This window comes from Gobius niger, assembly GCF_951799975.1.
Source record: "Gobius niger genome assembly, chromosome: 15".
Taxonomy (NCBI): domain Eukaryota; kingdom Metazoa; phylum Chordata; class Actinopteri; order Gobiiformes; family Gobiidae; genus Gobius; species Gobius niger.
The window spans coordinates 24,942,218-24,955,483 of NC_136866.1; the positions used below are offsets into that span (position 1 = coordinate 24,942,218).

Below are 13,266 nucleotides of genomic sequence, written 5' to 3' on the forward strand. Positions count from 1 at the left end.
GCCAGAGGGGAACAAGAGAGGAGCTTACACTTTTGCCTTGACAGTGGGTTTTGGTGGCACAACGGCTGAATCGCAAACAACTTACTCCAAAGTCACTACGACAACAACCAGCCAAAGTGAAGTATTTGGTCGGTTTGAATATTAACTACTTCTATTACTACTTTCAGTAACTGCAACGAAACAAAGAATAGAAATGAAAAGGGACTAATATATAAAGAAAAACATAGAAACAGTGCCATCTACTGTCAAATCATAAGGCAAACCACTTGAAAAAAAACTAGCTGAGCTGAAATAAATAAATAAATCTTGAATCTTGTCTCCATTGTGCGATGGTTCAAAGAGAGAATCGTAGCTACGTTGTTTTCTAGCGGTCTTTATTTCCGGGGTAAAAGTGCAGGGAAAGTGAAATGCGGCCCCGTTCATGCCTGACCTGTGTTGCTCATGACTCTGCCGGCGGTGCAGCGTTTGCTGGTGTATTTTGTTAATGAGGCATTTGACAGAGATCGTAGCTGTAGCGAGAGGAGGCTCACTCTGCGACTAGCATTTCCAAAATATCACACTGACGACGGTTCTACTTTCATCTTTGTCCCTGTCTCACTATACGATCCAGTGGTTGTTCGTTGCAGATGGTCAAAATCGCAGTGTTCACCCAGCTTACCATCCATCCATCCATCCATCCATCCATCCATTTTCTTCAAATTGCCCGTTGCTGGGTCGCGGGGGCAGCTGCTGGAGCTGCCCAAATCACATTGCACCAGCCCCTTATGGCTCCTCCTGCAGGTGGTGGGTCCACGGGCTCACGATTCTCAGGCCTGTTGGTCTCTCATAAGGGGCTTCTGAACCGCTCTTTGTCTGACCCGTCACAGAGGACCTGTTTGCCATGGGAGACCCTACCAGGGGCACAAAGCCCCCGACAACAGAGCTCCCAGGATCATTCAGGCGCTCAAACCCCTCCACCACGTTAAGGTGGCAGTTCCAGGAGGAAACCATTCCATACCAACTTTATTTAAAGTGCACTTTAAAAACTTCACAGTTGGCCAAAATGGCGTAAAAACAACATAAAACAATGGAAAAGTTAGTAAGTAAGGGATAATGTATAGAACGCTGAAGGTACTTATTTTCCCGATAATGACCAGCGTTCTATACATTATCCCGCTTATTATACGGCCATTTGCCAACTGAACACACACAACATAAACTTCGTACGCTTTTATGAAGGCCGAAAGGTTTATTTAATGACATCCGCGACAAATAGTTCCCAAAAGTTTGCGCGTTGCGCTGCAGCGTTTGGCTAGGCTAGAAGCAGCAAGGCTAGCAGCTAGCCTAGCTACTTAGTTGAAGGCGCAGTTGGAGGAATGGTGGTGAATCTTTGGGTAAATTGAAAGTCAGACTCACGCTAACTTCACGAGCAATTCCCCCAACTTCTCTCTCAGTGACGGGGACAGATAGTGTCGCTACTACGTACGCGCGGAGTGATATGAAAGCACGAACTCCGTTGCCATGGGCAGCGGTCATTATTTTTTTCAAAGGTCCTTTATCAGAAAATAATGACCGGTAGAACGTTGGGAAATCCCATTCAAATCAACGGAGCGTTCTACTTACGTTGTGAAGAGCCGTATAATAAACAGTCTTAACACATGATGCAAAGTCCGGTAAATACAACAAAATACAGCCAAGACAAATCCAGTAATGCTGATTTCCTACAACATGCTGTAGGAAATCTGAAACACATCTCACTCAGTGATTAAAATCCTGCGAGAAAAGGCACGTTTTCAAGAGGGTTTAACTACTCTTGAAACATTCTGTCTATGCGCCTGACCACAGGCAGAGACTGAGCCTGTCTAATCTCTGTAGGCAATATGCTCCACAGCTTTGGAGCAGCAACAGAAAAAGCATGGTCACCACGAAGGTTCCAGGTCAGATCAGGTCAGATCAGGTCAGATCAGGTCAGATCAGGGCAGATCAGGTCAGATCAGGTCAGAGAGGTAGGAGGGGCCCAAGCCATTTAAACATTCAAAGTAAATAAAATCATTTTAAAGTCAACTCCACAACGCACTGGCAGCCCTGAAGTGAAGCTAAAATTAGTGAAATGCTTAAGGCTGAAAAATAATTACTTGAGATCAGAATGTGAATTGCTGTGGAGAGTAATTAAGATGTGATTTATTACCACGCATCATTTATTGGACTGATTTAAAAAAAATATCTGTGAAAAAAAACAAATCAGAAACATAAAAAAAAAACATTTAACTGAAAACAACAGCAGAACTACTTTAAAACGGGCCAAAAAATGTTGCTGTAAAAGGTTATTAACAAATTACGGTTGATATTTTTCCTTTTTGGTCTCGCTGTGTGACTCGACAATAGGAGGAGGAGCTGAATGGCTGAGGGTGAGAGCGGGTGAGAGCGGAGGACCATAGTGTGGGAACAACACCACTAAGTAATTACTGGGCGTCTGAGTGATCTGACAATTATGGGGTAGTTTTCAGTGGCCTCCATTTGCAGGTAAACAGAAAGCTTTGAACGTCAGCATGAGCAGTACATCCAGCTGGATTTGGCTAAAATTGCAGCCTTTTTGTGCAAAACTACGACAATCAAGGCAGATCGTTAGAATACATTTGTAAACGGATTTGTGCTGCTGCTTTTACTGATACTACTGCTGTACTGTCCTTCCTTTCACTAAACCAGTTGTTCTCCTGTCAGGAGATCGATTTCACCATCTCACCAAAAATCTTGATGTTTTCCATCAATTTCAATCATTTGAAAAGAGTCAATCAATCAGGTAAATAAGGGGACATTTTGATAGTTCAAAGCTAAATTGGCCACAACAGAGAGCATTTGACCAAAAGATTGTGTACAATTTCAGTCAGAACTGCAGCTGACATTGTTTTAGACCATACTTTTTTCTTTTGAGCAGTAAAAATAGATGAGCAATGTCATTGTTGTGGATTCTGAAATTTTGAAAAAGGTTAAAACTGTTTTCTTAGAGCTATAGTAGATTGTTCTTTTAGTAAGAAAGAAGGTTTGTTTACCTGCTTTACTAGTTTCGATCACTTCCTGTGGTTTTCCTCAGAAGCGTCACTTGGTGCTGAAAATGTAATATCGTAGGCAGCCAGTCAGTAGGGAGAGCTTGTGCCCCCCTCCAAGACAGCAATGATCCAATATGGCTGATTTGAGATTTTCGTGCAGTGCTTGTTCTTTTCAGAATCAGAATAGGTTTTATTGCCATGGTTTGAGAACAGGTTCACAAACTAGGATTTTTTTTCAGTGCAACCGGTGACATAAAATATGATAGACCGTAGTAGTCTCCTGCCTGAGGGGAGAGGGGTGAGAAGGTCCAGCCATGATCCGACCCACACGCCTCCTGGATGTAAACAGGTTATGGAGAGATGGCAGGTCAGAGCCAATCACCTTCTCAGCAGCAGCACAATGCGCTGCAGTCGCTTGTCCCGGTCTGTAGCGCCGGGGAACCACACGGTGATGGAGGAGGAGATGACGGACTGGATGATGGCCATGTAGAACTGCTCCAGCATCTTGGTTGGCAGCTTAAGTTTCCTCAGCTGTTGCAGGAAGAACCTCCTCTGCTGGGCCTTCTTGATGAGGAGCTGATGGTTGGCTCCCATTTGAGGCCCTGGGTGACGGTGGGGCCCAGGAAACGGAAGGAGTACAACATGGAGATGGGGGTGGGACAGTCTGTCAGGTGAGGCTGTGTCTTTCCTGAAGTCCACGATCATCTCCACAGTCTGTTTTTTATTACTTTTGTTTGTCTGTTGGCCTTTGCACATTCCTTCTGATGTTCTTTCTTGCCTGTGGTCTCCCTTTCTCCCCCACTTATGTTTTACTGCGTGATAGGCCTGACACCAAGACCACAAATGTGACGTCATGAATGACACATCATACCAGATTTAATGCTTATTAACTCATTGACTGCCAGCCATTTTCAAATCAGAGAGCTCCCCACTGCCAGAGGTTTGTCAGGATTGTGACAGTTTTTTCAAGACACACAGAAACTTTAGGTCTAGGTCTATGTCAACATGAAACCCACCAAAGGAAAGATTAGACGCTCTTCTTTCATCTAAAAAAAACAATTGTTTGTACCTCTTTCCATTCTTCAGTAATCATCTGTAGAAAATAGGTAAAATCACCCAAAATGCTGTTCCCAAAAAGCTGAGAAAACGAGAGAGCAATGCTGCCACCTAGTGACTCAATAAAAGAACTTGCAATTATTTTATTGAGTCACTAGGTGGCAGCATTATGCAGCACAACAAAGATTTTAACACCAGAAAATGCTTTGCTGCAGCTGTTGCCATTGAAAAACCTAATTGACGTCTATACACGTCATTGGCAGTCAATGAGTTAAAATTTAAGGCCTTCATTTTGCCAAATTTCATTTAATGACTTTTAGTGCCCCACAGAAACCAGGTCACTAAACCCGCTATGGCCCTGCTTGTGGTCAAACTCTTTGGAGAGTGCAGAGTTGCATGTTTGCTGGTTTCTGTTGCTGTTGTTACTGCTTTCACTTCCCATTTCACAGCAGAAGTAGTTATGGTACAAAAATATGAAGGAAAGTTTAAAAAGCCTGAGACCATTGGGTCACTTCACCACATCTCTGACATCTGCGCCTTTCAGGATCCGAGCACAGGGTCATCCAAAGTCCACCCCTTAAACAGACTATTCCGCACTTCTTTGTCTCTTTACGTTTCCAAGTTGAAATGGAGCATGCCGACTTTAACCCCAGTAATTGCCTTCCGTCACGTGTTCTTGTGCGGCGGATATCTCGCTCTTTTAGGAGTGCAGTAGGTTTTCCAAAAGAAGAGGGTGAAACATTTTTCATAGCGAGAATTTTGCCACGGTGCTATTTCTGACAAAAGAGGGAAATGGAGGATGACATGGACCAAACTGCCCGGGGCACATATCGAACCGCTCTTTCCTGTGAGGGAGACCTTCCACAGCACAGTTTAGAGCTAAAACTGACCACATGAAAAGGATGAAAAAGAGTCCAGACAGTGAGACGAATGTGTTCTCCATTTAGTCTATTCTTTTATTCATTTTGCTTCCATTAAAAAATCTACAATTTGTCACTTTAATACCCTCGAGTCACTGCCCTAGTTATTAAAAATCCCACATGTTAAAAATCAGCCCTAAATGTCTTAATTCAAGCACATTTTAAGACATTTATCTAAGATGTGGTGGCATTTCCACTTGCCCCAATTCTGCATTCTGTCTTAACTTTTGGGGATGAAGTATTAAAAGATGAGATGATATAATAGTGTTAATGGGAGAGTTTGACATCTGTTTTGTTCCATCCATCACAGTGGTCATAAAGCGCTCCTGCATCCACTGATTTACAAGTGATATGTAGTCGTTTTTCACCAAGGGCTGAGAGTCAAGTCACTACAATTCTCTAAAAGTGGTAGAATTGACAAGATCAAGATGACTTTAAAGGGATATTTCAGGATTTTTGACATAGGGCCTCATTTCCTAGTTATCCAGAGTGTTGCTGATTTCTGGAGATATTTATTTTTTGTAATTCAAGCAGTTCTTATATTTGAAGAGTTTCGTGGCGCTAGGCTAATGCAAGGCTAGCGCATTTCTATGGTATCAGCTAGCCTGCATTAAAAACAGTCTGACCCGCTCCACAGTGCACCTGAGGCAAATCACTTATAACACCAGACTAACCATATAAATGTCTGTGTTAATAGAATAACTTGAACCATTTTGCATTTAAAAGACCTTACATTTGAGCAGCATCAGCTTCGTGGTTTTATAAGCTACGCAGCGGCGGAGTGATCTGCTAGAAAATAGTCCCTCAAAATGTGATCATTGTGATGCAAGGTCAGTAATATTCCAAATATTATTCTATCGACACAGACAATTATATGGTTAGTCTGGTGTTATAAGTGATTTGCCTCAGGTGCACTGTTTTTAGACTGTTTTTAATGCAGGGTAGCTGATACCATAGAAATGCACTAGCCTAGCACCACGAAACTCTTCAAATGTAAGAATTGCATGAATTACAAAAAAAAAAATCTCCAGAAATCAGCAACATCTGGATAACTAGGAAATGAGGCCCTATGTCAAAAATCCTGAAACATCCCTTTAACCTTTGAAATGAACAAAGACGATATATTTTTCGCTCTCAAAAAGAAGTTATGGCAGAAATCATTCACACTGGCTCTATTTTCCACCATCTGAATGAAGTTTAAATATGTGTTAGCGAGGTAACCACAGTAGAAACCTCGAAAAATGGCTTAATTGACCATGAAAATATATTTCGTCGAAGCAATTGTTATGTTAAGTATTTCCAATTTCAACTGTAAGGCAAATCGTTAGGGAAACAGAAAGACATTCTTAAACAAAACCGTACTTTTGTCTTGAGAGACACAGAGGTTTGTTTGTTTAGCCTTGCAGGGGCAAAATAATGGTTGCACGAAACACTCGAGGGAAAGTGGAATGAAATTAACATGGCCCAAATTGGGGATTTTGAAATAGCCTGACTTCTTATGCGCCCCTCACCGAAATTGGTACATGGGATTTGTTCTACAACTCCAAAAAAAAAAAAAAGAGGAGAAGCAGTGAGAAAGAAAACAAATGTGGTTTTGCTGGCAGCGTTTCCAACATAAAGCGATGCAAGAGCGAACACTAGCTTTGCCGCATGCACAACATCATTTATTACCAAACGGACCAAGTGAGCTAGTTGACAGCAAAATCATTGCACAACACAAACACAACTGCTTCCCAATATGCTTTCAAGCTTCGGTCCCTCCGGGGAGCAGCGAACATGAAATTATATTATTCACGGCAAAACAGGACTGTCAGGGTTGGCTGGCTAATTCTGGACCGAGCAGAGGGGGACGCAGGAGTGTTGCAACAAGAGATAGTTTGTCTGAGTATACGCTGCCTGCCTCTACACGGGTACTGTGTGTATCCTCATCTAAAACGTACCTGGAGTGATGTTTTACTTCACTCGCGCCTTATTCTCCTGTATAGTAGTCATTGTTTCTCACTTAAACGGCAGCACACATTTTGTAAAACCTTTGGCCACGATCTTGACTGTAGTCTAGATTTTTGTGCAGACGGGGGGCGCTGTGTGAAATCTTCAGTTTCATACCTGACGCATTAAAGGGATATTTCAGGATTTTTGACATAGGGCCTCATTTCCTAGTTAAGTGATGTTGATTTCTGGAGATATTTTTTTTATTAAATTCATGCAGTTCTTATATTTGAAGAGCTTAGTGGCGCTAGGCTAGTGCATTTCTATGGTATCAGCTAGCCTGCATTAAAAACGCTAGGCTAGTGCATTTCTATGGAATCAGCAAGCCTGCATTAAAAACGCTAGGCTAGTGCATTTCTATGGTATCAGCTAGCCTGCATTAAAAACAGTCTGACCCGCTCCACACTGAGGCAAATCACTCATAACACCAGACTAACCATATAAATGTCTGTGTTAATAGAATCATGTTTGAACTGACCTTGTATGACATGAATTACCGCATTTTGAGGGACTATTTTCTCGCAGATCACTCCGCCACTGCGTAGCTTATACAACCACAATATAAGTTATAAGCTATTCTACAATAAAGACCAGGCACATTCAAGTGACAGATTAATATTGATGTGTAAGTGGATTTGACATTAATGAAGAAAGTGGCCTGGATTATCTCTTTTTTTTTCTTTTTCCTCCAGAGAGTGGAAGCTTTTCAATCAACAGCTCGAGCTAACGTTATGTAGCTAACGTTAGTGTCTTATCATCATAACAGGTTATATTTAAACCCTCTGGGGGTAATACATGTGTTAAAGGGATGATTTGGGGTCTTTCATCTCCCCCAGGTGTGTCTGGCCAGAAAACCACAATTGCAACTTTGCTGCCACTGGGTCGGAGTCACCAATACACACTAATGGAATCACGAAGAAGAAGCTAACAGGCTAACTGGCAAAGTTAACAGCGGGCTAGCTCCACTTAAACGGTATTTACAGCCAAGTTTGAATGAAACTTGACATGCTACGACACGTGCAGTGACGCTTATGGCCTCTAGGGGCATGAGTTATTTAGAACTGCTTTAGTGACTATCGCTTCTCACTGCTTTTCATGATACATTGTCGGAAATTTTGAGTGCACTAGTACTTTCTTTTTGAGGTCAAGATAACAATGTGTGTCACCTACTGTATACAGTGCTCTATAAGGGGAATAGATTTGACAAACGGACACAGCCTTTTACATCGTCAACACTATATCCTACACAATATCCTACCCAAGTCACTTTAAATATCCTTATGGTGTTTCGTAGAGGGTTTCTGTACCTGTCTGAGCCCCAGTCTGTAGGCCACGATGCGGTCCACTGCGTTGGGGTTCATCTGAGTCCACTGAAGCTTGAAGCCGAAGACTCTGGGACGGTTCTGCCACACGGGACTGTACGTGTCATAGTAGAACTCCGGAGCGAAGGCCTTTCCTGGAGGACGAGAAAGGAGAAGAGCTTAACATGAGGCTCTGGAGGGAAAATAAAGTCGTCACTACTAAGGTAACGCCAAACAAAGAGACTCCATTTGCCAGTGACAACCTGTTACCTTCATTTATCGACCAGCCACCTCTTAAGTCATCCATCTCCTCTTCTTCACTTCGACCCAAAATCCTTTAAACTCTCGTCTTCGTTGCAATAACTTGACCTTTATTTGACGAGGAAAATCTCACCGAGACTCTGAATCTCTCTTTCACATGAGACTGGGAGCAGCGCACATCTAAATACATTCATTATTCAACTTTATCTTTGTTGCAGTATCACCGCATTGTGTGCAGAAAGATTTTAGATTTTTTTTTTCTTTTGACAACCAGGTTCAATAATGAAATAGTCTCTGCGTGAAAAGACCTAAAGCCACCTTCCAAAATGAAAACCATAACAAAGAGAAAACCGAGGCCGTCTGTTTGTTGTTGGATCTATAAAAAAACATGATGATGCAGTTCTGGCTACACATAAATATTTGGAGAAGAAAGTTTGTGCCAAACCACGGACAGAAAAGTGTTTGTTGCTTCACTGCGAGCGGCATATTTTAACATTGAATGGGAGGGAGAAAAGAACAAATTTGCCGATCGACAAACACGGCATTGTGATCTGAACTTCTGTTGTCGTTCAAACCTACTGCAGCGAGTCTTGTAAGTAAAACTAAACTACATCTACTACAACTCTCCCACCACTACTACTACTACTACTACTACGACTACTACGACTACGACTACGACGACGACTACGACTACGACTACTCATCAATTAATACCACAAATGGATACAACTACTGCTGCTGCACTTGGTTGAATGCAGTGTCACAATTTTATGTAAGATGTAAGATGTATTTATTCGGACCATAAACAAAACATAAAAACACACACTTATTTAGTCCCACCCCTTTTAAGTACTGTCAGTATCTTGTTCTGTTTACTTTTTTAGGCTTCCTTAAAACAATAATTTGAGCACTGTGATCTAAATCAAGTTGTCCTATACAGTGTGAATACTACCAATCAACCAGGTTTACAACACAACAGCTGGACATGAAAAGTCATATATTTTCTTCCGATACACACTTAGAGAATATCCACTTTTTGTATTGATATTTAAACTGTCTGATATTTGGACATCGTTGTAATTATGTGTAATTTATTCCATATTTTAGGACCACAAACGGACACACAGAAACTTTTTCTGGATGTCCAGGCATGGGCAAAAGTGATCCAAGCCCCTTAAATTGTATTTTCCTTCTCTTTCAGAAATCAACTGCTGAATTTTTAGAGGTAGTTGCTTATTTTTAGCTTTGTACATTAATTGAGCAGTTTTAAAAGTTATCATGTCATGAAGTTTTCGAATTTTGGCTTTAATAAACAGTGGATTGGTGTGGTCTCGGTAACCAGCGTTGTAAATTGTTCTTATTGCTCTTTTTTGAAGGATGAATATTGGTTGTAAAGTAGTTTTATAATTATGACCCCCAAATTTCAGCACAATATGTCAAGTAAGGCGAGAGAAGAGAAGAGTAAAGCGTTTGTAAAGCCCTTGAATTTAAGACATGCTTTGCCTTGCTTAATACAGCTATACTTTTTGCTACTTTTTTATGTATATATTGAATATGCGCTTTCCAGTTTTATAAGGTGTCATTCCCACTAGTGCTTGCAGAGAGCACTACAGGCCGATTCAAACTCCTGACCAGCCTAGACATAACACAAAATAGGAGAAGTAACAAAAAATAAGAATAAATGGTTGAATTAAGTTATGATTTAATAAAAAAAAAATGTGTAAAAGGTATAGGAAACAAAACAAGTCTTCACGTGAAAGGTTGTTTAAAAGTGACTATACAGAGTTTAAAAATGTTAAAATTATGTATTTTCCTCCCCCTACATGTTCCAGCCATGTCCTAATGTGTAGAATGAGCTAAAATCCTGCTTTAAAACAAGTCCTCCCACAACTCCCGTGGCCTCAGGAGAACAGAGATCATAGCAATAAAAAGTTTGACTAAACCTCAGTCAACATGGACATGCTGCATCTCATTTTGAAGTACAGAACCGTGAGAATCCATTCGCTGAGTTAGTTTTAACCTCCACAATTGTATTTTTGATCGCTGTGCAAAATGCCGCGACTAGCAACAGTATGCTAATGCTAACAGCAGTATGCTAATGCTAATTGCAACGACTCAAGGCTGGGACAGAAACTATGATTATGTCACCTACATAACATAATAACGTAAAATTGGCTACTGCTGGAATGTTTTAACAGGATTGTAGACCAGACATTTGGAAAAATATCGGCATCAGCCTTAGAAAAACCCATATCGGCCGACCTCTAACCAGGACCAATCCAAAAGCTTGAGAAGACTGGGCCAAACCCGTATTCAGGAGAGAGAAGTTTGTGGACAGAGACTGAGACACCAGACATTATATAAATATATAAAGCAAAACATTTACGGATTGCAAGAATGTGTCTAGTCTGCAGTTATGAATGTTATGTCCACTTTAGGTTCCTCCCGGTTCAAACGCAGGCGACATTATAAATATATGCAGTCGATTTCTGCCCTTATATGTCACGGATACCAAGCGTGTACTCATCGTGATGTGACACTCTACACGACTCCCGCTATATGCTACGCTTTGGTGACATGAAAGCCTGACGAGTCGCACAGCTTCCGATGAAATTTTAATGATCCTTGTGGGAAAAAGTGGGTCAGGACTGAAATAGAGGCACAAAAAAAAACACACACACACAAAAAAAACACACACGCCGAAGATTAGAAATACTGTAACGCTTTGTCATGCTAATTCAGGCTTGGTTTTGTCTTGAAAGAATCCACGCATTGTTAACAAATGAAACGCTTAGAAGTTTACATTCCCCGATTTCCTCTGTTCCTACAGTAGGCGGCGGCGTGCGGAGTGCGCATATTAAAAGACTGCAGTGACAGCAGAGAGGGAGTTGGGGAGATTACTCAAGATGTTATCGAGCCCTGAGACTTCAATGCAGAGCTAATATTTACCTGCATTAGTGTGTTTGTCATCGGGAAACAAGCCTCAGTTGTTTTCGCGGAAACTATTATATTCAGACTCGCTCGTGGCCCTTAATGTGCTGCATGAGAGAAAGAAAACTCCACACAGAACGGCTTAGCGATGGGGTTTATTCAATTAATAAGTAAAAACATGCTACAAAAAACGTTCAAAAAAACGCTGATTTGTTCATGAACGTCACATCCAAAGGCTCCTCTCGGTGGTCTCGGATTCGAACTCGTGACAGTCGTCGTGCGGTGACACGCTAACCGCCTCGTCTTGCTCTTACCGGCGCCGAGGCGACAGCGCGGCGGCCATTGCTGACCCGAGCGCAGCGGGCCACGAGGGAGTCGACCTGCGGCGCCGAGGCAGTTTGTTGATGTTTGTCAGCCCAACTGTCCACTTAGCTCATGTCATTTTAAATCACGGCAGCAGCGCTCAGAAAACCCAACCCCCCCCACGCGCACCGGTGCCATGGAGACGCTTCAGAGGATACAGCAAGGGATTATGGGAAGGACAAGGCAAGGGTCAGGTCAAGCAGCTTTTGTCATAATGTTGAGGAAATGTAAGGGCATAGCACAGGACACTCTTTTCTTATGCTTAGGAAAACAATGGCAATACATTTTTTAGTGAGTTTTTTTCAGGTACTTTATGAACAACCTGTGTTTTCAATGTATTAAGTCATTAAATATATTATTTGAACAATTTAAATGATAAAAATTGATCTGATCTCTGTTTTCTGTTTATTTGTTTGAAATAAATGCTAATTGACAGTCATTCTGCTTTCCGCCATCATTTTCGTATTTTTGATTAACTTATACTGCAAAAATTGTTAAGCGATGTCATAATTGTCCAAGAAAATTAAATTTAATGCCAGTTTGGATCCATTTGAATGACATTTTAGGCTTTGATTTTGGAACAGTTCATGTCATGCCTTTTAAAGCGTTCATACATCGTTAGCATCTTATTAGCTAACTGTTGTAGCATTAGCCATTTTGTTCACGACTTTAGCACAGTAGCACAGCGGTTCACAGCTAGAAGGTCCGGGGTTTAATTCCCACCTGGACGGGGCCTGTCTGAGTGGAGTTTGCATGTTCTCCCCGTGTCTGCGTATATAATATAGAAGGTGCAGTTACACGTCTGACCTGAGGTGGCAGTAGTGAGCATAAAATGACCAACTTGCATCTAGTCTCTTTAAGATAAAACACTGACAACAGTTTTATTTCATTAACCTCTTAACCCCCGTCTTAGCCAAGTGCTGTCCAACATTACCCAAATCTAAAAGGTTGCAGGCCACAGGCCAGTGTAACACCTCATTTGAAAGCTAAGGCCTACAAAACTCATCCAGGGACTACGGATGAAAAATAGCCTTTTGGCTAATTCCGGTACATTTACAGAGATGTTGATTAATGTACAGTGTCCCTGTCAAATAAATAAATAAAATAAATCTAAATAAATAAATCTAATCTAAACATATCTTTTTTTACATTGTTACCGCATTGTCATCACTTTTTTGTCACTTTTCTCTTACTCTTTTCTGGCTTTTATGTTGCGTTTTCATCACACATTTCTGTCACTTTCTCATCGCTTTTTTGTCATGTTTTTGTCGCTATTTTGTTGCATTTTCACACATTTTGGACACAATGTGCTCAGTTCAGGTGGGGGTGAAGAGGTTAAGATTATTCATGTCGTTTTGAATGCGATGATTTCTTTTGTCTCAAAGGGGCTAGATGCAAGTTCGTCATTTTATACTCACT

At 41.3% G+C, this 13,266-nt stretch overlaps 1 protein-coding gene and 1 long non-coding RNA gene across 5 annotated transcripts in view; one reads left to right on the forward strand and one right to left on the reverse strand.

Annotated features, from left to right (window-relative positions):
• Window positions 1-13,266, forward strand: part of LOC306975364 — a 712,990-nt gene that overhangs the window by 168,920 nt on the left and 530,804 nt on the right. The window lies entirely within an intron of this gene.
• LOC306975210 (MAM domain-containing glycosylphosphatidylinositol anchor protein 2) overlaps window positions 1-13,266 on the reverse strand; it is a 489,592-nt gene that overhangs the window by 86,532 nt on the left and 389,794 nt on the right. For all 4 annotated transcript variants that reach the window (XM_079572669.1, XM_079572670.1, XM_079572668.1 and 1 more), the window contains exon 11: window positions 8,299-8,447. In XM_079572669.1, coding sequence (XP_079428795.1) covers window positions 8,299-8,447 — 149 coding nt within the window. The remainder of the gene's footprint in view (window positions 1-8,298; window positions 8,448-13,266) is intronic.